The 24,041-nt window shown below is 41.3% G+C and overlaps 1 protein-coding gene across 7 annotated transcripts in view; it reads left to right on the top strand.

The window, feature by feature from the left end:
* The window catches only part of CDKN2A (cyclin dependent kinase inhibitor 2A), a 26,932-nt gene extending 5,491 nt beyond the window's left edge, over positions 1-21,441 (top strand). For 3 of the 7 annotated variants that reach the window (XM_063714176.1, XM_063714177.1, XM_063714175.1), the window contains exons 2-3: positions 17,921-18,227; positions 19,349-19,552. In XM_063714176.1, the coding sequence (XP_063570246.1) occupies positions 17,924-18,227; positions 19,349-19,425 (381 nt within the window). In that variant the 5' untranslated portion in view covers positions 17,921-17,923 and the 3' untranslated portion in view covers positions 19,426-19,552. Of the gene's footprint in view, positions 1-13,935; positions 14,473-17,920; positions 18,228-19,348; positions 19,553-20,950 lie in introns of those variants that run through there. The other 4 variants (XM_063714179.1, XM_063714178.1, XM_009244382.4 and 1 more) reach the window with 3 other exon arrangements.
* Positions 21,442-24,041: the final 2,600 nt, after the last annotated feature.

The following is a 24,041-nucleotide window of genomic DNA, read 5'->3' on the forward strand; positions in this document are numbered from 1 at the left end:
TTTCCCCGTGTTTGAAAATTTTCTTTTCAAATGAAATCATTGATTAGAATAAAAAAAAGTCAGTAGCTATTAAAACAAGATCAATTTCCATGACAGTAAGCCAACCGATGGAGAAAACCTTGGGAATTAATAAATGAAGGATTTGTTTGGTAGATGATAAAAGATCCTTTTAAAGGGTCTGACTCTTCCTAGAACAACCCACCAACTTGGGACCTCAACAGATTCACCATATCCTAATTCATGCTATTTTAATGTGTATTCAGCAAACCCACATGTGTTTACAATTGTCGAAGCTACCAAATGTCAATAGCGTTTATTTTCTATTTGTTGAATGTGAATCTCATGTACGAAGCCATCTAAACAGAAGAAATTACAGGAATGATTTTAAATCACATACAAAACCAATAGTATTGCTAGAGGAGAATTAGTCAAGGACGGCATTATGAAGAAAGTGAGGGAGAATTTCCAAAGTGCAGAAAGATAGGGCTTGGTGGACCAACGAACGTTTCCATCTAAAAGGAATGGCAAATACTTACAGTCTCTGAACCCAGTGAGTCTTGGACTATTTAACTAATATTTGTAGTTCCAGATATAGCACAGTGCCTTGTACATAGTGGTATTTTTAAAAATATAGTGCCTCGTAGATTTTTTTTCAACTTTTATTTTAGGAGGAGAGGGCACATGTGCAGGTTAATTACAAAGGTATATTGCACCATGCTGAGGTTTCCAGTACGACTGAATCTGTCACTCAAGTAGTGAGCACAGTACCCACAGTAGGTAGTATTTCAGCCCTCGCTCATTCCCTTTCTCCTCCGTCTAGTAGTCCCCAATGTCTATTGTTCTCATCTTTATGTCCAATTAGCATTTGTTTTTTAAAAAGGGTGGTTGAAGAAATTCTGAGTGCTTGTCAGTGTCTCTTAGTGCATTCATTTAATTCATGAGCCCTGGAATGATGGTTGCATTTCGGCAGAACTATACAATCAAAAAGAAGTAATAAAAGGAAAAAAAAAGTGAAAGCCATCAACTACAGGATTGAAATTCCCAAAGCATCAGAGGTCCTTTCAAAAAATAGTATGTTGATTTTTAATTTTTATGACATATTGGCTTTGTTCATGAAAATATAAACAATGTTATCACAAAGGATTTTTTAATTCTTCAACTATTTCTCAGTTTTCTCTTTCACCTTCAAAATAAAATATCATAAATTATTTAAATGGTTGTGAAGGCAGTAGGATTTTTTTAAGAGAGAAAGGTTTTATAGAGGTTCAGAATGACATGAACAAAGACATGTAATCTCTTAAGCAAATTGAAACTAATAAAATCGTACAATCGAGGTAACATAAATAAAAAAGCCTTTGCTTTCTTAATTGAATTATGTGAGTAACTAGAAATTTTAAAAGTATAGCAAAGGTTAACAACAGCATTATTACCTGGGCTGCCTTCAAAAATACATATTTCTGGGGTTCACATTCAGAAAATTTGGTTCAGATTTGCTGTGGGTCTCAGAAATCTGCATTTTAAATAAACACTTGAGGGAGATACTATTACAAGTGGCCCATTGGGACACAATTTGACAAATATGACCAATTTTACTTTTTAAACCTTATTTCTGCTTATTTATCTTTGAATTGAGGTCCAGGATTTTAGGTAAGATTTTAAGTTTAGAGTCAGTTTACTGGATCCCAGGGAGGAGAGTCTGAGTAATCAGTGGAAGAGTTATTTCACCAAATGAAGGAGACCCTTTATTATTATGTGACCCTTTGTCTGAATTGGAAAAGAATGTCTTGTAGATACCACATTTTTACAATCAGAACATAGTTTGAGAGAAAAAAAATAACAAGATATATTTGTGTTTTAAAGCTTACAGAACCAGACAGAAAATTTCCACATAGGCTATATAAGATACGTTGTCTTTTTAAAACACTATATACACTTACTTCTGTTTGTGCAGGATGAATGGATCTCTGTGTGTGTGTGTGTGTGTGTGTGTGTGTGTGTGTGTGTGTGTGTGTTGTAATAAGGGGTTTCTTTCATTTTATGATCCAGACCAGGCTCGTAATAAACATGACAACTTAAAATTTTGTAAGAAAGAAAAATCAAAGCACAGTGTTTCACAGGTTTAGCTTGTGCTTATCTAAGATCGGGGCAAGATTGCATGAAAATGTAGCCATAACAGAATAAAGCATTTATGGACAAAATGATGGGTCTTTATGTCTCTGTAAAAGCACAGTGATGAGGGGGGAAATATAGATGAAAAATGTAAGCTAAAAAGTAACAATTATAAGAAAAACTAAAATATCATGCCTTTCAAATGATCATTTTTCTGCTTTTAAGCTACAATTTGTCTAATATTACACCAGTGACTTTGCTGATGTATTAGGAAAAAGCTTGTTTTGCTTTCTTTTCTCGAGTGCCACCATTTTCTTGCTCTCATTCTCTTTCAGACTGCCAGATCATCTGACTCAGCAATTGTATAACTCTCTCACCCAATTTAAAGAAACAGCAGCTATCTAGAGAACAATGACTCCCCCAATTGAAAATCTAATTGTTAAATGTCCAACATCAGACACTTTGAATTTTACTCCATGCAATTTACATGCTGAATAGTTGAAGTTGAATATATTATATTTAACATTTAATTTTTAAAAGAAGCTTATTGAAACTTTCTTCCTAAATCACATGGTAAAGTTATCATTTTCTTCAAAAACAATTAGGAGGAGCTTAACAATAATAGGACACTTCAACTTCCATTATCTAATTTAATTATCACAATATCCTTATGTTTTCGATGTTTCATTTTTTCATTTCGTAGATCTGGAGACTGAGGCTCAGATAGGTTGCATGGCCTGCCAAAAGTCATTGACTAGTAATTCATATATAGTTGAACTTGGTTGCCCATGGAGTGCTATAAATATGTATATGGTTTCAGTTCCATCTCTTTTAGTTAATTATTATTTTGAAAGTCACTTAACCCCTTTGAGCCTCTACTATACTCAAGCATCAGCCATATAAGTCACAGTAAATATTTATTGGTTGAAAGGAGGTTAACATCTTTCAAAAATTAATTTTTTGACCAAAATAAAACCGATGAAAAATTCTCATATGCCTGTACATATAAGTTACTTATTCCTACCTTCAGTTAAAAGCAATAAGTGGGATACCTATTCACCAGCACAGGAACCACTTGAAGCATGCAGTTGAAAGATTATTTTCTTTAGCATTCACATGACCTGTGAGCAGATTCTATTTCTTTTACTTATTAGCTGTCATGGTACCAGAATGAAGTATGAGAAACTCTCAGTGCTTTCATGTTCTCATCTGTAAACCTGAGACCCTATGGTAGTCCCGTAATAAGAGGTAGATAAAACAGTACATGTGAAGATTCACTGTAAACTTTTGAACAGCATACGTTTGTCAGTTATTATAGTGCCTAATTAAACTATGCCCTTAAGAAAGCACGTTAGTTTTATACAGTAAATACCTACTTCATTATAATTTTTCAGTGTAGCTAGAAATTTCTAAACTCCACTTTAAAAATATACATATCATAATAAAAATATATCTATGTATTCAGACTCCTGGTATGTTCCAAGGTGTTAGGTAAAATCAGTGTAAATTTGCATACTTTTAAATTCACATCTGTACAGAAGCTCTATATGGTGGCCTTTAGGGTATGCCTCTAAGCTCTTCCAGTATTCATAATCATTAAAGAGATATTAAGCAGTGTTTGTGAACCCCTGTTTTCTAAGGCAGGAAATCAAGGTAGCTTTAGAAAACTGGAAAAAAGTTATTAGTCTATCTATCTAATAACCCAGAATAATAATTTCCAAAGGAATCACTGAAGATAACTGGATTTTTAATTCCTTCAGAATGGTTGTCACAGTCTGAATATCTGAATCAACAGTTTTGACCAAAACAATTTTCTAAAAATTCTTTAGTATAAAAAATTATGTGTGTGTGTCTGTGTGATGAAAGGAATGATAGGCAGAAACATTACTGTCATCCTTAAGACGTTCAAAATGCCTACCTTGGAGGGTGACCTTCAGTTATTTTTATGCAAATGTGAAGAAGTTATTTAGAAGTAGGATACCAAAGAATAACACAAAATACACTAAATAGTATGCTTTCTTAAGGCCAAATTGACTTGGGGGTTTTAAATCAGTACAGAGTAAACATACAGTATATTCTGTTATCATTGCCTTTTTGAAAAATTAATTATGGAAGTTATCATCTTAACTGTAACAACACAAAAGATAAAACTCTACCCTCAACCCAGAGACTCAAAGGAAAACATGAGTGGAAATGTTAAATCTGTATGTGAAAAGTGCTAAAACATGAATAGGAAGCATTTACTTATTTAATCAAAGTTTATTACATTTCATCAAGAAGTTGATTCCCTTGAGTGGAGTTGAATCACATTATCAGGTGAAGAATGTGATTTGGGGAAGAATAGTCTAACACAAGAAAATTTTCTTGCAATCTTTAATAATATCAGAGGGGAGATTGGCTTCAGAACTCTCCTAAGTTCAGGAAAGGACACAGAAAATTGAACATAACAGTAAGACTATAGAGTCCCAAGAAAGCAAGCTACTTTTAAAGGATAGTTTTTTAGAGGGGCAAAAGGGGGACAACCATTCTCCATTTGATGAGAAAAGCTTCCATGTAGATGGTCCCCCTGAAATTAGAGTATCCTAAACCATTGTTAAACCTATCAGTGAAACATGAATATTAAACCTCCACTCCCAGGAGTGAAAACTGAATACATTATTATTTATCTGTGACTTTCAACATTATCTCAGAACTCTAACAGCACATACATACATCAGCAGCATAAGCAGAAATGAGATATTTTATATGCTTGTGTTAGCAATTTAAAAGGACAGCATGTTTGAGAGGGGAAAATCTGTCCTATCAAGAATGAAAAAGAGGGAGGTTAGGAAAAGTAGTTTAGAGAAAGTAAATTTTGCAATTCCTCAGTTTTAACTGTAGTTTCTCCATCGTACCTTCCACTTGAAATGGACTCCAAGCAGTGGAGGTGGGTAGCAATGAATGCAGAGGAAACACTGAACACAGTGACACTCTCCAGTGTCACTTCTCATGATTTAATGAGGGGTTTTTTTTGGAAATTCTTCTGTCATAACATGGGAAACTTTGTTACAAAGAAGCTGTTTTTTCAGAGGGTTAGAATTCAGAGGTAGCATCATACCTTTTAGAAGAGAATTTGCTTGTTGAAACCACAGATACCTGCTAGAATGTACAGGAATTAATGAAAAATTACTCAAAAGGACATTTATTTTGATGACCTAAATGAATAACTTCATAATAAATGTCATATATATTCTCAAAAAATTAAAAAGCACCATTTATTGCGAGCCTACCATGCACCCAGATTTTTATATATCTGACATTCTTTATTCCTCACAGTAACCTTATGGGGTAAATTTTGTTTTCCCCACTTTGTGAGGTGAGGAAATAAAGGCTCAGAAAGTTTACATAACTTATTCAAGCCCACAGAGCTTGTAAATGAGAGGTCAGTTCTATCTAAGTTTAAAGACTACGCTTGTCCCACTTGCATATGTGTCATTTCCAAAATTATGATTAAGGATATGGTTGGCATTTCCCACCACCCACATTAAGTCCAATTAAGTAGCTGTGGCCATAGAAAGAATGGAGAATGGAGAGAGGAACTGAGTTCAACAGCTACAGCAAACATTTATTAGCTGAGTAACCATAGCTACATAGTTCCTCAATATGTACCACTCCTCCATTTTGTTATCTATAAATCAAAATGGTGGCTTTTTAAAAAGCAGTTTTGCAATATATTCAAGAGCCTTCTACCCTTTGAAAAACTGCAATACTATTTTTAGTAGCAATTAGAAACACCTTAAATATCTGACAACAGGGACATCATTAAGTAAATTATAACTATTTTTCCAGTGGGATGTGTTACAGCTGTTAAAAGTAGCATTTATGAAGTGTTTTTGGAGAAGTTTGGAAAATGCTGTAATAAGTTAGAAAAAGCTCATTTCAAAATTGCATAATATTCACAATGTAAAGATTAAGCAAAGAAAAAGGAAGAAGTATTTCAAAATGTTAATAATTATTGCTTTGTGTGGGGTAGTTTTTCATTTTCTATATGCAGCTAATTCCTTAATTATTTTTAAATATGTGAGCTTTAATCAGGAAAGCAAATCATTCAAAAATGAGGGGACTGAATTAAGTGACTTTCAGGGGACTTTGCGTGTCTTTGAGTTCCAAATTTCTATCAGTATATATTACTACTGAAGAATAATCACAGAAGCACAGTAGTTTCTGAAAATGGAGAGTCAGTAATCTTGGCCCAGGTTTTGCAACTTGCTGTAAAGCAGAGTCCTCAAAGAAAAGGAAGCATTGATGAGTTGTCCACAATATACTGGATAAATTATCATTAAGAAAACAGATATTGTAGTAGGGAGAGTGAGGACCTCTCAAACAGAACTAAGAATCTTAAGTTTGAACTTTATCTTCTTTTCCTTATTACTTAAACACTCTGAGCCTTTTTTTTGTCTGCATTATGAAGAAAGAATAATACTCTCTATCCCATGGGACAGCTGTGGGATTATAAATTACACATATAAAACTGCTTAATGCTTGTCACATAGTTGGGGTTGAAAAAATGATAGCCATTATTTTCTTGGCAACTTTTAATGAATTTTTTATTATCTCTATTTCTTTCTGCCTGTCTCCTCTAATTATGTTTATTACTTATTTTGTTCCTCAGGATGAGGCCAATTCTCAATATCTGTGCTGTACATAGTATACATATATACCAAATATGTGCATATAGTATGTACATACATACATACTGTGCTAATCTTTTAGTGTTCTCAGCTGATCAAATAGCTACAAATAGATATAACTAATTTGCCACAAGTAATTTATCAACGTAAAAAACATTTACAAAAAAGTTAAGGAATAATTGTTTCCATGAGCTGCAAAGATTCCTCATTTCACAAGAGTACACCCTAGAGATATTTTAATAGTAAATTTCTCACATAGATTTAAAATCACATTTGTTTTGCACATAATTTAGAAAAGACACCTGCCATATAATAAGTAATATACTTTTAAGTTTCCTTCAAAATATTCTTGGGAAGATGATACTAGGTAATGCTAATTCTATACCCAGTTAACATTTTGGAAACTAAGGTTGAAAATTCTGACTTAACTATACTTATGCGTTAAATCTACAACACATCAAAGAATTTTGCATTTTGTATTCCTTACTAAGATTCAGTTTGAGTAGGAAGATAAATTTTACAGTAACTCTGAATGAGCGAAGATAGCACAGAGTTTCTAAAAGAGTACCTTCCTTATAGCAAATACTAAATAATTGTGCTATATTGAATTTAATTAAATAGAGAATAGTAAAAGGGAGAAAGAAACATCCTCTGTTTTGAAACTTCTAGAGATCTACTCCCAGGGACACATTGTTTTTTCTTAGCAAATCTGTTTGGAGGTCTGCTCTACTTTCTCAGAGGTCTCCCTTTCATGCTGAAGCTATCTTTTTTCCTTGTGGAACATAAATAATTAAATACCTTGCAATTATTTACCTAAGAAAGTGTTTCTTTCCCGTTTAAAATGCTCTTACCACCCACATTGGACCTTGATTATCAGAATTTTTATCCGAGGCAGCTTCAGGAGCACTTTGGCACTTCGAGGCTAAACCACAATCTGTTTTTACATGTTTGTGATTATACCCATTTTGTAGATCAAGACATTGAAGCTAGTAAAAAAAAAAAAAAGTCATTTTTTCAGGGTAACAAAGTAGGTGGTAGAGCTAGGACAAGGACTCTAATTTCCTTACATTATTGCTTTTCTAAATTAAAGGGATGCATGGAATTATTCCTCCATTGCCTTTGCCTTCGAATAATTATCTATTGCACCCAATATCCTATTCTAGAACTCATCTATGAAGGCTTAACACAGCTGTACCTGGGAGCTCCATTACAGGGCATATATCTTGCTCTCATAAGCTACTTCCTAAGGAATTCTCTTTAATTATGGGATCTTCTCCAGACTCTGAAATCTTTTTTTCCTGGTAACACAAGTGTGAGGTGTCATTTATCAGAATGCATCACCCCAGTCTTCCCTCCTCAAATGATTACTGTAGGCTCCACTCAAGAGCTCATTCCAGTTCAAGACCACCTTCCTCCTCCAGAGAAGCAAATATATATATATATATATATATATATTTTTTTTTTTTTTTGGAGACAGAGTCTCGCTCTGTTGCCCAGGCTGGAGTGCAGTGGCGCGATCTCGGCTCACTGCAAGCTCCGCCCCCCAGGTTCACGCCATTCTCCTTCCTCAGCCTCCGGAGTAGCTGGGACTACAGGCGCCCGCCACCTCGCCTGGCTAATTTTTTGTATCTTTACTAGAGGTGGGGTTTCACCGTGTTAGCTAGGATGGTCTCGATCTCCTGACCTCGTGATCCGCCCGCCTCGGCCTCCCAAAGTGCTGGGATTACAGGCGTGAGCCACCGCGCCTGGCAGAGAAGCAAATATATTGATGGTTGTTACCAATACATGCTCTTGACTAAGAAACCTTCTTTCTTAATTAATATTGACAACTTTAAGCCGAGTGCCTGACATATATTAGGTACTCAGTTACTCTTTTTCAAATAAAGTTATGAATGATGATTCTAATAAAAGTAACTTATTTGTCTACTAGTTTTATTATGTTTATTTAATTCATTAGAACAGCCATGTACATAGTACAAAATTCAAACAATACAAATCATGGAATGTGAAAAGTAAGTCACATGCCCATCCCAGTTCTTCATTTCCTTACCTCACAGGTAACAGCTTTTCCTGTATCTCCCCAGAGATATTCTATGTATATTTTATTTTTAACACCAAGCTATATTTAAAACAATTATCTTTAATAATAATGTTAATATTGAAACTGGTAAAGAAATATATGTGTATTATCTCACCTCAAGCGTAAAGAATAGAACAAGAGAGAGCCCATTTTGAAAATTATGGACAATGAATCTAGAAATAATCTCAAAAGATTTTGCAGTCAAAAAATAATTCATTAGATACATGAGAACTCACTTGGTCTCAGTGTAGAGCTATTGCCTCAACTCCCTTTATTTTCCTAACAAAATCGTCTTGCTTATCCCATGAAATATGTGCATATCGTACCTTGCCAATCCTACGATGCCACGTCAGAACCAGAACCCAACTCTGGAACACTACCTTCTCAAGTATCTTTCTGTGTCTTTCTGGTAATATGTTGAATTAATATTCACATCTAGTATGACTAGTCTTTGATTCGTAGGGTTGCTGAAGTAGTAGCACCACTGCAGGGCTTTCTTTAGTTTAAAGAAAGTAATCAGGTGTCCCTACTGTGTCATGATCTCCACCCTAGCTGGGTTCTCCAGTCTGATTTTAAAGAACAAAACAAAAGGCTTCTCTGTCTGAGTCTTACTCAGCCCATCCTCTCTACTTATAAGAGGTATTCCAAACCTTTAGGATTCTCAAACTTCCTAACCCACCATCTTATTTTCACTCTGCAAACAAGCTAACCTCCTCATTCATAGAAGGAAGTGCCTCAACTTCCTCCCTGTTCTGACCTTCTCTCCCTCCCAAATCTATGTATCTCTTGTGACAAAATCTATAACCACCGCTGTACTTTGAGTTCTATTTCTTCATTACTTTTGAGGGACCTCGCATCCTCAAAAATGTCCTATCTTGCCTGTGTACTTAACTTTTCTTTTATTCTCTTCTAACTTTCCCTTCTCTTCACTTGGCCTTCCAGGTATGTGTGTGCTCAGGTCTCTTCCACCTTCCATCTGCCTCACTTCATGGCATAGGGCCTTGAACTATCACAACCAAGCTATGAAAGAGTAGTCAATGCAGTGTCCCCACTTCCTTGCCATCCCATCATCCTAGTTTTTCTTCTGACTCTCTGAGGAGTCCTTCACAGGCTGTTTTTCAGGAATAAGTCTAAATGAATTACTTTCAGTTTTCCTAAACTTCTATGCCTTTGCACATCCTCTTACCTCTGCCTAGAATATCTTTCTCCTTCTTTTCCATCTTTAAACTCTCACATCATTCTTCAAGACTGGGATCAGCTCTCAGCATCCAGAAGGCTTTGCCTACTAGAGACAAATGAGAATGAGTTTGATCCCCTTTTCATTTTCTTGTATCATTCTGTGCTTTATTTTGCTCTTCTAAGAGCAATACATGCCTCATTTAATCCCTAAACAACTGTTTGAGGCAAGTACAGTTATTATCCTAATCATGCAAATGAGAAAACAGAGGCCCAGACATGTTGAGTAACTTTGATAAAAGTTAAAGAACCAATAAGTGGAACAGTTGAGGTTTGAACCCTGGCAGTCTGACTCTAGAGATACTATGTTTGACCTACTCCCCTCTACCCCCACCCCATGTCTGCCCTTAGTTTCTGAGCTTGTTGAATGAACGAACAGGTGGTAGTCTTTTTTTGTTATAAGACTGATCAGAATTAAGACGGGTTTAAATTTCACAGTGCAGAATTTTCAAAACTGCGAAGGCAGTGCAAATCTAAAAAAAGAATGGCATTCTCAGGAAAGAGGAAAAGTAAGTGTGAGAATAATAACAATAACCAACAAACTTTAGTAAATTCTAGTAAATATAGTAAATTTTTACATTAAAAGCTTTTGGACATTATCATATTTTATGGCCACATGAAATATATTATAATCCCATTTTGCACATAGGAAATCTGAGACTGGCATAAGGAGCACCAAGATCCAGGACTTTATATTTTCATTTTTCTAGGATTTTGCACCTCAGGTCGATAGGTATGAGTAAACTGGGAGCATGGTGGGCTCTTTAACAGAAAAACTAGGAGTTTTCCCACTATTATTAACTATTTACATAAGATTTTTTTAAATTTTATTATTATTTATACTTTAAGTTTTAGAGTACATGTGCACAATGTGCAGGTTTGTTACATATGTATACATGTGCCATGTTGGTGTGCTGCACCCATTAACTCGTCATTTAGCATTAGGTATATCTCCTAATGCTATCCCTCCCCCCTCCCCCCTACATAAGATTTATAATAGATAATGGACTTCAATTTCTAGAGCAAAATGGCCCCACCCAAGGATGCCATAATCCTTCCAGAGCTCTACTGCATGATATGAGATATACATATCTAAAACTTGTTCTTGGTATTTCCAAAGCAATCAACTTTTACACCTGTTTATAATGCATCCAAATGTTGTTTTTATATGGTTGCATCTCCCATCTTCTTCACCAATAGCTATATATATTTTTCACGAGAGCTGAAAGAGTTCTTGATGTAGGAATCCATGGTAGAGTTTCAGAGAAATCCCTGAATTCCCTGAAAGTTTTATCTAGAAATACATGTGCAAGCGAACACATCTTTTTAAAAAAAATCATTACATACTTTCTTTTTTGAGAAGAAGGTATTTCAACAGACTCTTGAAGGAGCCTACTCTTCCCACTCTCCCACCCCCATTAAGAACCACTGTAGGCCGGGTACAATGGCTCATGCCTGTAATCTCAGCACTTTGGGAGGCTAAGGTGGGTGGATCACCTGAGGTCAGGAGTTCGAGACCAGCCTAGCCAACATAGTGAAACCCTTTCTCTACTAATAATACAAAAATTAGCTGGGTGTGGCAGCATGCGCCTGTAATCCCAGCTACTAGGGAGGCTGAGGCAGGAGAATTGCTGGAACCCGGGAGGCAGAGGTTGCAGTGAACCGAGATCGTGCGGTGCCATTTCACTCCAGCCTGGGCAACAGAGCGAAACTCCATCTCAAAAAAACACACAAAACAAACAATCAAACAAAAAGAACCATTGTATTAGTGATGGAAATGTGTTCCCTCCTTCCCATCCTGGCAACCACTTTTTCTTCCTCCTGCATCATAAAATACCTTAAACTAAACAAAAATAATTTTATTTATCGATAGTTTGAATTTTCCATATCATTGCTACACAGCTAATTGAGAGGTATCCCAAGGAAAATATAAATGGTACAGTAATGCATTGTAGATTTTAATAACATACTTGACATCCCAAATTGTTTTCATTAACTTCATTTTAAAAACTACATGTTTTAAAATCAAGCAGACACTAAAAGTACAAGATATACTGGGTCTACAAGGTTTAAGTCAACCAGGGATTGAAATATAACTTTTAAACAGAGCTGGATTATCCAGTAGGCAGGTTAAGCATGTGCTTAAGCCATCAGCAAAGTCTGAGCAATCCATTTTTTAAAACGTAGTACATGTTTTTGAAAAGCTTAAAAAGTAGTAGTCACAGGAAAAATTAGAACTTTTACCTCCTTGTGCTTGTTATACTCTTTAGTGCTGTTTAACTTTTCTTTGTAAGTGAGGGTGGTGGAGGGTGCCTATAATCTTTTCAGGGAGTAGGGTCTTCTTGGTCTTTCTTTCTTTCTTTTTTTCTTGAGACCGAGTTTCGCTCTTGTCTCCCAGGCTGGAGTGCAATGGCGCGATCTCGGCTCACTGCAACCTCCGCCTCCTCCTGGGTTCAAGCGATTCTCCTACATCAGCCTCCGGAGTAGCTGGGATTACAGGCATGCGCCACCAAGCCCAGCAAATTTTGTATTTTTTAGTAGAGACAGGGTTTCGCCATGTTGGTCAGGCTTGTCTCGAACTCCTGGCCTCAGGTGATCCGCCTGTCTCGGCCTCCCAGAATGCTGGGATTATAGACGTGAGCCACCGCATCCGGACTTTCCTTTTATGTAATAGTGATAATTCTATCCAAAGCATTTTTTTTTTTTTTTTGAGTCGGAGTCTCATTCTGTCACCCAGGCTGGAGGGTGGTGGCGCGATCTCGGCTTACTGCAACCTCTGCCTCCCAGGTTCCTGCCTCAGCCACCTGAGTAGCTGGAATTACACACGTGCGCCACCATGGCCAGCTAATTTTTGTATTTTTAGTAGAGACAGGGTGTCACCATTTTGGCCAAGCTGGCCTCGAACTCCTGACCTCAGGTGATCTGCCCGCCTCGGCTTCCCAAAGTGCTGGGATTACAGGTGTGAGCCACCGCGTCCTGCTCCAAAGTATTTTCTTTCTATGCCTCAAAACAAGATTGCAAGCCAATCCTCAAAGCGGATAATTCAAGAGCTAACAGGTATTAGCTTAGGATGTGTGGCACTGTTCTTAAGGCTTATATGTATTAATACATCATTTAAACTCACAACAACCCCTATAAAGCAGGGGGCACTCATATTCCCTTCCCCCTTTATAATTAAGAAAAATGCAAGGTATTTTCAGTAGGAAAGAGAAATGTGAGAAGTGTGAAGGAGACAGGACAGTGTGTAAAGCTGGTCTTTGGATCACTGCAACTCTGCTTCCAGAACACTCAGCACTTTTTCTGGTCTAGGAATTATGACTTTGAGAATGGAGTCCGTCCTTCCAATGACTCCCTCCCCATTTTCCTATCTGCCTACAGGCAGAATTCTCCCCCGTCCGTATTAAATAAACCTCATCTTTTCAGAGTCTGCTCTTATACCAGGCAATGTACACGTCTGAAAAACCCTTGCCCCAGACAGCCGTTTTACACGCAGGAGGGGAAGGGGCGGGGAAGGAGAGAGCAGGCCGACTCTCCAAAAGGAATCCTTTGAACTAGGGTTTCTGACTTAGTGAATCCCGCGCTCCCGAAAATCAAGGGTTGAGGGGATAGGGGGACGCTTTCTAGTCGTACAAGCGATTTCGATTCTCGGTGGGGCTCTCACAACTAGGAAAGAATAGTTTTGCTTTTTCTTATGATTAAAAGAAGAAGCCATACTTTCTCTATGACACCAAACACCCCGATTCAATTTGGCAGTTAGGAAGGTTGTATTGCGGAGGAAGGAAACGGGGCGGGGAGGGGGGATTTCTTTTTAACAGAGTGAACGCACTCAAACACGCCTTTGCTGGCAGGCGGGTTAGCGCGGCTGGGAGCAGGGAGGTCGGAGGGCGGTGTGGGGGGCAGGTGGGGAGGAGCCCAGTCCTCCTTCCTTGCCAACGCTGGCTCTGGCAAGGGCTGCTTCCGGCTGGTGCCCCCGGGCGAGACCCACCCTGGGGCGACTTCAGGGGTGCCACATTCGCTAAGTGCTCGGAGTTCATAGCACCTCCTCCGAGCACTCGCTCACGGCGTCCCCCTGCCTGGAAAGATACCGCGGTCCCTCCAGAGGAGTTGAGGGACAGGGTCGGAGGGGGCTCTTCCGCCAGCACCGGAGGAAGAAAGAGGAGGGGCTGGCTGGTCACCAGAGGGTGGGGCGGACCGCGTGCGCTCGGCGGCTGCGGAGAGGGGGAGAGCAGGGAGCGAGCGGCGGGGAGCAGCATGGAGCCTTCGGCTGACTGGCTGGCCACGGCCGCGGCCCGGGGTCGGGTAGATGAGGTGCGGGCGCTACTCGAGGCGGGGGCGCTGCCCAACGCACCGAATAGTTACGGTCGGAGGCCGATCCAGGTGGGTAGAGGGTCTGCAGCGGGAGCAGGGGATGGCGGGTGACTCTGGAGGACGAAGTTTGCAGGGGAATCGGAATCAGGTAGCGCTTCGATTCTCCGGAAAAAGGGGAGGCTTCCTGGGGAGTTTTCAGAAGGGGTTTGTAATCACAGACCTCCTCCTGGCGACGCCCTGGGGGCTTGGGAAGCCAAGGAGGAGGAATGAGGAGCCACGCGCGTGCAGATCTCTTGAATGCTGCGAAGATCTGAAGGGGGGAACATATTTGTATTAGATGGAAGTATGCTCTTTATCAGATACAAAATTTACGAACGTTTGGGATAAAAAGGGAGTTTTAAAGAAATGTAAGATGTGCTGGGACTACTTAGCCCCCAATTCACAGATACCTGGATGGAGCTTATCTTTCTTACTAGGAGGGATTATCAGTGGAAATCTGTGGTGTATGTTGTAATAAATATCGAATATAAATTTTGATCGAAATTATTCAGAAGCGGCCGGGCGCAGTGCCTCACGCCTTGTAATCCCTTCACTTTGGGAGATCAAGGCGAGGGGAATCACCTGAGGTCGGGAGTTCTAGACTAGCCTGGCCAACAGGTGAAACCTCGCCTCTACTAAAAATACAAAAAGTAGCCGGGAGTGGTGGCAGGCGCCTGTAATCCTAGCTGCTCGGGAGGTTGAGGCAGGAGAATCGCTTGAACCCGGGAGGCTGAGGTTGTAGTGAACAGCGAGAGGGAGCCACTTCACTCCAGCCTGGGTGACAGAGTGAGACTGTCGAAAGAAAGAAAGAGAGAAAGAGAGAGAGAGAGATAAATTATTCAGAAGCAACTACATATTGTGTTTCTTTTTAACTGAGTAGGGCAAATAAATATATGTTTGCTGTAGGAACTTAGGAAATAATGAGCCACATTCATGTGATCGTGCCAGAGGTAATATGTAGTTACCATTTTGGGAATATCTATTAACATTTTTGCTCTTTTGCTATCTTTAGCTTACTTGATATCGTTTATTTGTGATAGAGTTTTCAGTTCCTCATTTTTGATCAGTGGTGTTTCTCCTCTCCCTACTCCTGTTTTGTGAGAGAGTTAGGGGAGGATTTAAAAGTAATTAATACATGGGTAACTTAGCATCTCTAAAATTTTGCCAACAGCTTGGACCCGGGAGTTTGGCTTTGTAGTCCTACAGTATCTTAGAAGAGACCTTATTTGTTTAAAAACAAAAAGGAAAAACAAAAGTGGATAGTTTTGACAATTTTTAATGGAGAAGGGAGAAGAGCATGTAGAAAAGGGGAAATGATGTTGGCTTAGAATCCTAACTACATTGGTGTTTAATATAGGAACATTTATTTATATAACATTTTAAAGTACTAAATTCATATTAATATATTATTAAGTGGGTTTAAGCATCCTACACATTTTAATCCAATTGATTCATTTTCTTTTTGCTTTGGATTTCTATCATGATTTAAATATTTACATATGGGTTACTTTTTAGATTTTTTCATACTATGAAATATAAGAAAAACCTTTAAGGCTAGTTTTATGACCAAGATGAAGGACTTCACTGAATACACAAAACAATAAATATACTGCAACATTTTGTCTTTCTTTTTGTAGCTGCAATTTGGTTTGCTTATACTTTCTCTTTGTCTCTTTGAAAACTGAGTCAGTTTCACTTTCTCAGGACAGGATTTAATTAACCATAATATAATTTAGTATAATTCTTTGATTTAGGCAAATTATGCAATTTGTGTTTAGTATGAAATGTACCTAAAAATAAGTAACTCCTCTTTAACACCACCATCCTCAAACTAATATAACAAATAACAATTATCCTAAAATAAATTGTCTACTTCCACCATGCAACACTCAAATTTTAAGGTTGCTGTGACTGCAGACAGTATTTTAAAATTCCTCTCTGGAAATGGCTTTGTTTCCAAGATGATTTAGGAACCAAAGAGGTGACGATCTCTTGTTTAATGAACTCTCAAATCATAAACCTGGGAAGTGTTTTAGTTTCCTACTGCTGCTGTTACAAATTATCACAAATGTGTTAGCTAAAACAAACACAAAATTATTATTTTATAGTTCTAGAGATCAGAAGTCAAAAATGGGTCCACAGGGTTTCATTCCTTTTGGAAACTCTAAGGAGCAATCTGTTTCCTTGTCTTTTCCAGCTCCTAGTGACCATCAGATTCCTTGGCTCATGGTCCCTGTATTTTCTCTGTGGCCTGTGCTTCCATTCTTATATCTTCTCTCTGACTGTGACCCTCTAATAAAAACACTTGGGGTTATGTTGGGCCCACCCTGAAAATTCTGGATAATCTTCCTCAAGACCATTAATTAAATCACATCTGCAAAGCCTCTTTTGCCACATAAGTTAATATATTAACAGTTTTTGAGGATTAGGACATAGACATTGGGGGGAGCATTATTCAGCCTACCACAGGAAGGAATTTTAGGGCTAATTAGACCAGCCTTCTTATTTTATACTTGAAGAAATTGAAGTTTTGGAATTGGAGAGCATTATGCTAAATGAAATAAGCCAAACACAGAAAGACAAATATCACATGTTCTCACTTATCTGTGAAATATAAAACAATTACATTCTTAGCAGTAAAGAGTAGAATGGTGGTTACTGGAGCTGGGGGGTGGGAGGAATGGGGAGATGGTAATCAAGATACAAAGCCTCAGTTAAGATGGGAGGAATTAGTTTGATTTTTTTTTTTTGAGATGTGTTTCACAGCATGATGAATATAGCTAAATAGTAAATCCCAAATGCTCTCATTTGACAAAAACGTCAAATATTTGAGATGATGGATAGGTTACTTAGCTTGACTTAATAATTCCCCATTGTGTTCAAAGATCATAACGTCATATTGTATACATAAATATATACAACTGTACTATGCCAATATATAATTTTAAAGCTAATATAATGAAAAATAAATTGAAGTTCAACATTCCCAGAAGCTAAGGGTAACTTAAAAGTTTTGTGAGAATTTGTCTTAACAAACAAACAAGTTTTCTCTTTTTAACAATTACCACTTCTGCGCTTGGATATACAGCAGTGAACAAAAAGAAAAAAAAATCTCCAGGCCTAACATAAATTCAGGAAGAAATTTCAGTAGTTGTATCTCAGGGGAAATACAGGAAGTTAGCCTGGAGTAAAAGTCAGTTTGTCCCTGCCCCTTTGCTATTTTGCCCCTGCCTCACAGTGCTCTCTGCCTGTGACGACAGCTCCGCAGAAGTTCGGAGGATATAATGGAATTCATTGTGTACTGAAGAATGGATAGAGAACTCGAGAAGGAAATTGGAAACTAGAAGCAAATGTAGGGGTAATTAGACACCTGGGGCTTGTGTGCTGGTCTGCTTGGCAGTGAGGGGGCTTCACACAAGCTTCCTTTCCGTCATGCCGGCCCCCACCCTGGCTCTGACCACTCTGCTCTCTCTGGCAGGTCATGATGATGGGCAGCGCCCGCGTGGCGGAGCTGCTGCTGCTCCACGGCGCGGAGCCCAACTGCGCCGACCCCGCCACTCTCACCCGACCCGTGCACGACGCTGCCCGGGAGGGCTTCCTGGACACGCTGGCGGTGCTGCACCGGGCCGGGGCGCGGCTGGACGTGCGCGATGCCTGGGGCCGTCTGCCCGTGGACCTGGCTGAGGAGCTGGGCCATCGCGATGTCGCACGGTACCTGCGCGCGGCTGCGGGGGGCACCAGAGGCAGTAACCATGCCCGCATAGATGCCGCGGAAGGTCCCTCAGGTGAGGACTGATGATCTGAGAATTTGTACCCTGAGAGCTTCCGAAACTCAGAGCATTCATTTTCCAGCACAGAAAGTTCAGCCCGGGAGACCAGTCTCGGGTCTTGCCTCAGCTCACGCGCCAATCGGTGGGATGGCCTGAGTCTCCCTATCGCTCTGCCCCGCCAGGGCGGCAAATGGGAAATAACCCCGAAATGGACTTGCGCACGTGAAAGCCCATTCTGTACATTATACTTCCCAAAGCATACCACCACCCAAACACCTACCCTCTGCTAGTTCTAGGCCTAGACTGCGGAGCAATAAAGACTCAAGAGGCTAGAGGTCTAGTGCCCCCTCTTCCTCCAAACTAGGGCCAGTTGCATCCACTTACCAGGTCTGTTTCCTCATTTGCATACCAAGCTGGCTGGACCAACCTCAGGATTTCCAAACCCAGTTGTGCGTGGCATCATCTGGAGATCTCTCGATCTCGGCTCTTCTGCCCAACTCAACTAACCCGACCCTCCTCAACTAATCTGACCCTCCGCTTTATGCGGTAGAGTTTTCCAGAGCTGCCGCAGGGGGTTCTGAGGACATCAGGACCGAGACTTCGCTGACCCTGGCAGTCTGTGCACCGGAGTTTGCAGCACTCTATGGCAGACAGAGGCCCTCTCCTTTCCCTCTTAAACTTGTGCAAGAGATCGCTGAGCGATGAAGGTAGAATTATGGTCCTCCTTGCCCTTGCCTTTCCCTTTGTGATCTCAAAGCATCCTCCCTCCGCCCCCATTCCATGGCCCCAGTTCCCTACCCCCACAGCTGTCTGCTGAAAGTGCCAACATTACTCAATTGTTTCTGGGGGAGGAACACTTTTTTTTAAAATAAAATAGATATATGAAGCAGTACACGGGAATAAACACGAATATTTAAGGTAAAACATGACCTTGAAGATTATGAAATCCATCTTATTTTGGCCCAGAACAGGGACACTGGGCTCCTTGGGCCATAGGGGAGCCAGGGAGGACAGGGTGGAGAGTTAGCTCTAAGCCCTCTGCTTGGAGATGCTGTAAATACAGAACGCAAAATCACCTTCGAAGTTAAAGACGCGAAGTTCTTTACTCGGCCCTTCTCCCCCCCAATTCCGTCCAGTTACAGCTAGCATCCAGGTCCCGGTGAAGAAGGAGACTTCGGCTCCAGTTACAACTAGCATCCGGGTCCCGATTTAGAAGGAGCTGCCAATTACAGCGCAGTTCCAGGGCTGAGCAAAAAGCCGGAGGAGCCAAGTGGGAGAGGGAGTAAAACTATTGAATTGGGCCACAAGCAAATGAATAAACTGAACGACTCTTAACCAAACCTAATATATTTAATCCAAACACACAAGTCTTTCATTTCTTCCCTCCTCCCTTCCTTCTCTTACTCTCCAACACCCCCTCTTCAAGCACAATTAATTATATGGTTAGATTCTACTGCATGATCAGCCCTGTTCTAGGTGGTGGGCACGCCAAGGTGAATGAGACCAGACAAGAGTCTTGCCCTCATGGGGTTTACATTTGGAGACAGGGTCGATCTGTTGCCCAACCTGGAGTGCAGTGGCGCGATCACAGCTCACTGCAGCCTCAACCTCCCTGGCTCAAGGGGTTCTCCCACCTGAGCCTCCCGACTAGCTGGGACCACAGGTGCACGCCACGACGCCTGGGTTTGTTTGTTTGTTTGTTTGTTTGTTTAATAGAGACGAAGGTCTCACCATGTTATCTGGGCTCAAGCGATCATCCCCCCTCCTCTCCTAAAGTACTGCGATTACAGTCCCAAGCTGTCGTGCCCGACCTGGGAAACAGACGTTAAGGAAGATAACAATCTATTTTCAGAGAGCGAGTTTATAAAACCAATGCAATGGGTAAATATGAAGTGTGAATAGGAGGAGAAGCTAAAGAGTGGTCGGAGAATCTAATGATAGCTACGGGAGGAAGAAACTCAAGTGCAAATGCTGCCTCAGGAATAAACGTAAAAAGAGACTCTCAAGTGCAAATGCTGCCTCAGGAATAAAATAATCTTGAGACTCTCAAGTGCAAATGCTGCCTCAGGAATAAAATAATCTTGAGACTCTCAAGTGTAAATGCTGCCTCGGGAGAACCGAACGGCGAGCTGGAGCCCACACGCAACGAGATTAGAGAGGAAGGCAGAAGCCAGATCACATGAATAAATGAGCATCCATTTTGTTTCAGAAATGATCGGAAACTATTTGTGGGTTTGTAGAAGCAGGCATGCGTAGGGAAGCTACGGGATTCCGCCGAGGAGCGCCAGAGCCTGAGGCGCCCTTTGGTTATCGCAAGCTGGCTGGCTCACTCCGCACCAGGTGCAAAAGATGCCTGGGGATGCGGGAAGAGAAAGGCCGCATCTTCACACCTTCGCGCCTGGCATTGTGAGCAACCACTGAGACTCATTATATAACACTCGTTTTCTTCTTGCAACCTTGCGGGCCGCGCGTTCGCGCTTTCTCTGCCCTCGGCCGGGTGGACCTGGAGCGCTTGAGCGGTCGGCGCGCCTGGAGCAGCCAGGCGGGCAGTGGACCAGCTGCTGGACTAGGGAGGTGTGGGAGAGCGGTGGCGGCGGGTACATGCACATGAAGCCACTGCGAGAACTTTGTCCATAAGTATTTCAATGTCGGTAGGGACGGCAAGAGAGGAGGGCGGGATGTGCCGCACATCTTTGACCCCAGGTTTCTAACGCCTGTTTTCTTTCTGCCCTCTGCAGACATCCCCGATTGAAAGAACCAGAGAGGCTCTGAGACACCTCCGGAAACTTAGATCATCAGTCACCGAAGGTCCTACAGGGCCACAACTGCCCCCACCACAACCCACCCCGCTTTCGTAGTTTTAATCTAGAAAATAGAGCTTTTAAAAATGCCCTGCCTTTTAACGTAGATATATGCCTTCCCCCACTACCTTAAATTTCCATTTATATCATTTTTTATATATTCTTATAAAAATGTAAAAAAGAAAAACACCGCTTCTGCCTTTTCACTGTGTTGGAGTTTTCGGGAGCGAGCATTCACGCCCTAAGCGCACATTTATGTGGGCACTTCTTGCGAGCCTCGCAGCCTCCGGAAGCTGTCGACTTCATGACAGGCATTTTGTGAATTAGGGAAGCTCAGGGGGGTTACTGGCTTCTCTTGAGTTACACTGCTAGCAAATGGCAGAACCAAAGCTCAAATAAAAATAAAATAATTTTCATTCATTCACTCATTTATTGTCAACATTTACTGAGCACCTATTACAACAATTTCATTGCATGGAAGACAGCATCGTTTCTGACACTCACTGTTGTTTCATGTATCTCTTAGAAAAACGCTGCTGTTAGACATCTAACACTATTTATCTTGAGGTGATAAAATATCAAAAGCCGTGTCTCAAGATCGATGAAATGCGGTTAAAATGATGAATAGAAACTCTAGGGGGAACCTCATAACGATAGACTCTAGACTGGCACATCTGGAGATCCGTATTTATCCGGCTTCCGCTTCCAAATCACGCGAGGTTTGGGATATTTTGCTCACTAGGCCTCAGCCAGGTAACTGAATCCAGCCAAACCTAGCCCACACAGTCTCGGAATCCGACTCGGCTCCCAGTCCCCGCCTCGGCGTTCTGAGACCCCCAGGCTGGGGTTCCAGAGGGCTGTGAGGTGGCGAATGACTGCTGCCAAACCGGAAGGAACTCTGCGGTTCTCTGCCACAGTGGGATTGTTGCAGGCACGCGGCTCAGACTTCACTGCGGTTGGGAGATGCTCCTGTCCACGCTGCCTCATCCCATGCTGGAGCACTGCACCTCTATTTTTTTTTTTGAGGGTACACGCCACATAAAATAAAACTCAAAATTTTAAAGAGCAGAATTCAGTGACATTTAGTACAATGTTATGCAACCATCACTCTTATCTAGCCCAAAACATTTTCGTCAACTGCATAGGAGGCCCCATTAAGCACACCTGTTAAACCCTTCTTGCCTCCAACTCCTGGCAACTACAAATCTCCTTTTGTCTCTATGGATTTACCTATTCTGAATATTTCTTATAAATGGGATCATACAATATGTGACCTTCCGTGTCTGGCTTCTTTCACCAAGTGTAGTGTTTTGGGGGTTCATTCCTGCTGCAGCATGTATCAGTACCTCATTTCATTTTATGGCTGAATCATATTCCATTGTATGAATATACTGGAAATTACTCATCTACTCATCCAGTGATGAACATCGAGTTGTTTTTTGGCTTAAAATTATTCATAGTGTTCTCATATAAATATAAATATGTAATTATTATTTTTATTCATATTTATTACATTATTATTTATATTTATATATTTATTGTATTATAATATAATAATTTTATAATATTATACTATGATAATATAACAGACCGACTCCTATGGTCTGTCGGTGTGCTCTTCCACTGGCGTGCTCCCTTCCGCTGGGGTGCCCCGCTCCACGTCCAGCTCCTCCGATGAGTTCCTCTGGACATAGAGCCGCTTGTGTGTCTGCCTGCTGGGATCTCAGGGTTTTCACAGGCAAAGGATGGGGGCGTGGCGGGACAGGGTGGTCTTGGGATATGCAACATTTGGGCGTGAAGGAAGGAGTGCCTGTCCTCACCTAGGTCCAATGGGCACAGGCCCAGGGGAGGGCCCTTACCAGGGACCCGTCTTTGTCTACCCAACACTTCCCTGCCCCTCTTCCCTGTCATTGCGTTTCAGTTACCTTTGCCTTGGTTCAGCACTCACTGCTGTAAAACTTTCTTACTGTTTCCCAGAGTTCCCACGAAGTCAATTTTGGCAGCTTTTGCTTATTTTTCTGTGTTTCTATATAGGAATGGGCCCTACGAGCTCACTACTGTGCCACTTTTGCTATTATCTTTTGTTGTTGTTGTTCAATTTGTTTTGTTTGAGGGCAGGATGGTCAAATGCTTATGATGTGCCAATTTCCTGCCTCCATATATCTCCTGTGCCTGGTACGCAGTGCCCATGCCCGGCATCCTCGCTTTCTGGGCATCTGTCTGTCAACATTTCTCTGAAGCTCGCTAGCTCTACCACTCAGCTGTCCCCCTGAAAATTTTCTCCACCTTCCCCCGCAGCTGTAGGAAGCTCACCTTCCTCCTTACCCTTCCTTAACCCCACTCCTGTTCTCTCCCTTTTTCCCCCTTCCCCCCTCCCCCCCATTTCCCCGACTTCTGCTGGGGATGGGAGGGATAACCGATTCACAGACATTCCCCTCCCCCTCGCCGCTTCTCGGGCGATTGCTGATTCGCAGTCCTACGCTCCACTCGCCAGCAGGCTCCGCTGTGGTGTGAGCACCTCGGGGAGCGCAAAGGCGTCCGCTTTGAGGCACTGGGCCTCGGGCCAGGCAGAGGCTATCTCCGGGACCCTTTTATGGAGATCTGCTGTTAAAGCCCACGCGTGTTTCCCGAGCACACCGAGCACACGCACACTGGCCTGACGACTCCAGGGAGGGACCTGCTCCGGAACCGCGAACTAGACCCGGGTCCCAGAACTACCCGTGGAGGAGGACGCAGTAACCTGCGAAGCAGGCTGAGAGACTCGGATGGGCTTTCTCCAGTGAAAAAAAGGAAGCCAGAGGGGAAGGGTGGATGGAGCAGGAAGAAGGACGGATTCTAAGCATGGCTGTTCGAGGCCCTGAGGCTGCAGAATTGACTGCAGGACTGCGGTTTGGAGGCGGGGACTTTCCATAACCACGGACGAAAGAAACCTCCGAACCAACCGATTGAGCACGAGGGCTTTGCAGCAGAAGGGCAATAAAAGGCCCTGCCCACCGAAACCTGTAAAAGTTTCCTTTGGCAGCACGCG

Source organism: Pongo abelii, chromosome 13 (assembly GCF_028885655.2).
Source record: "Pongo abelii isolate AG06213 chromosome 13, NHGRI_mPonAbe1-v2.0_pri, whole genome shotgun sequence".
In the NCBI taxonomy this organism is placed as follows: Eukaryota; Metazoa; Chordata; class Mammalia; order Primates; family Hominidae; genus Pongo; species Pongo abelii.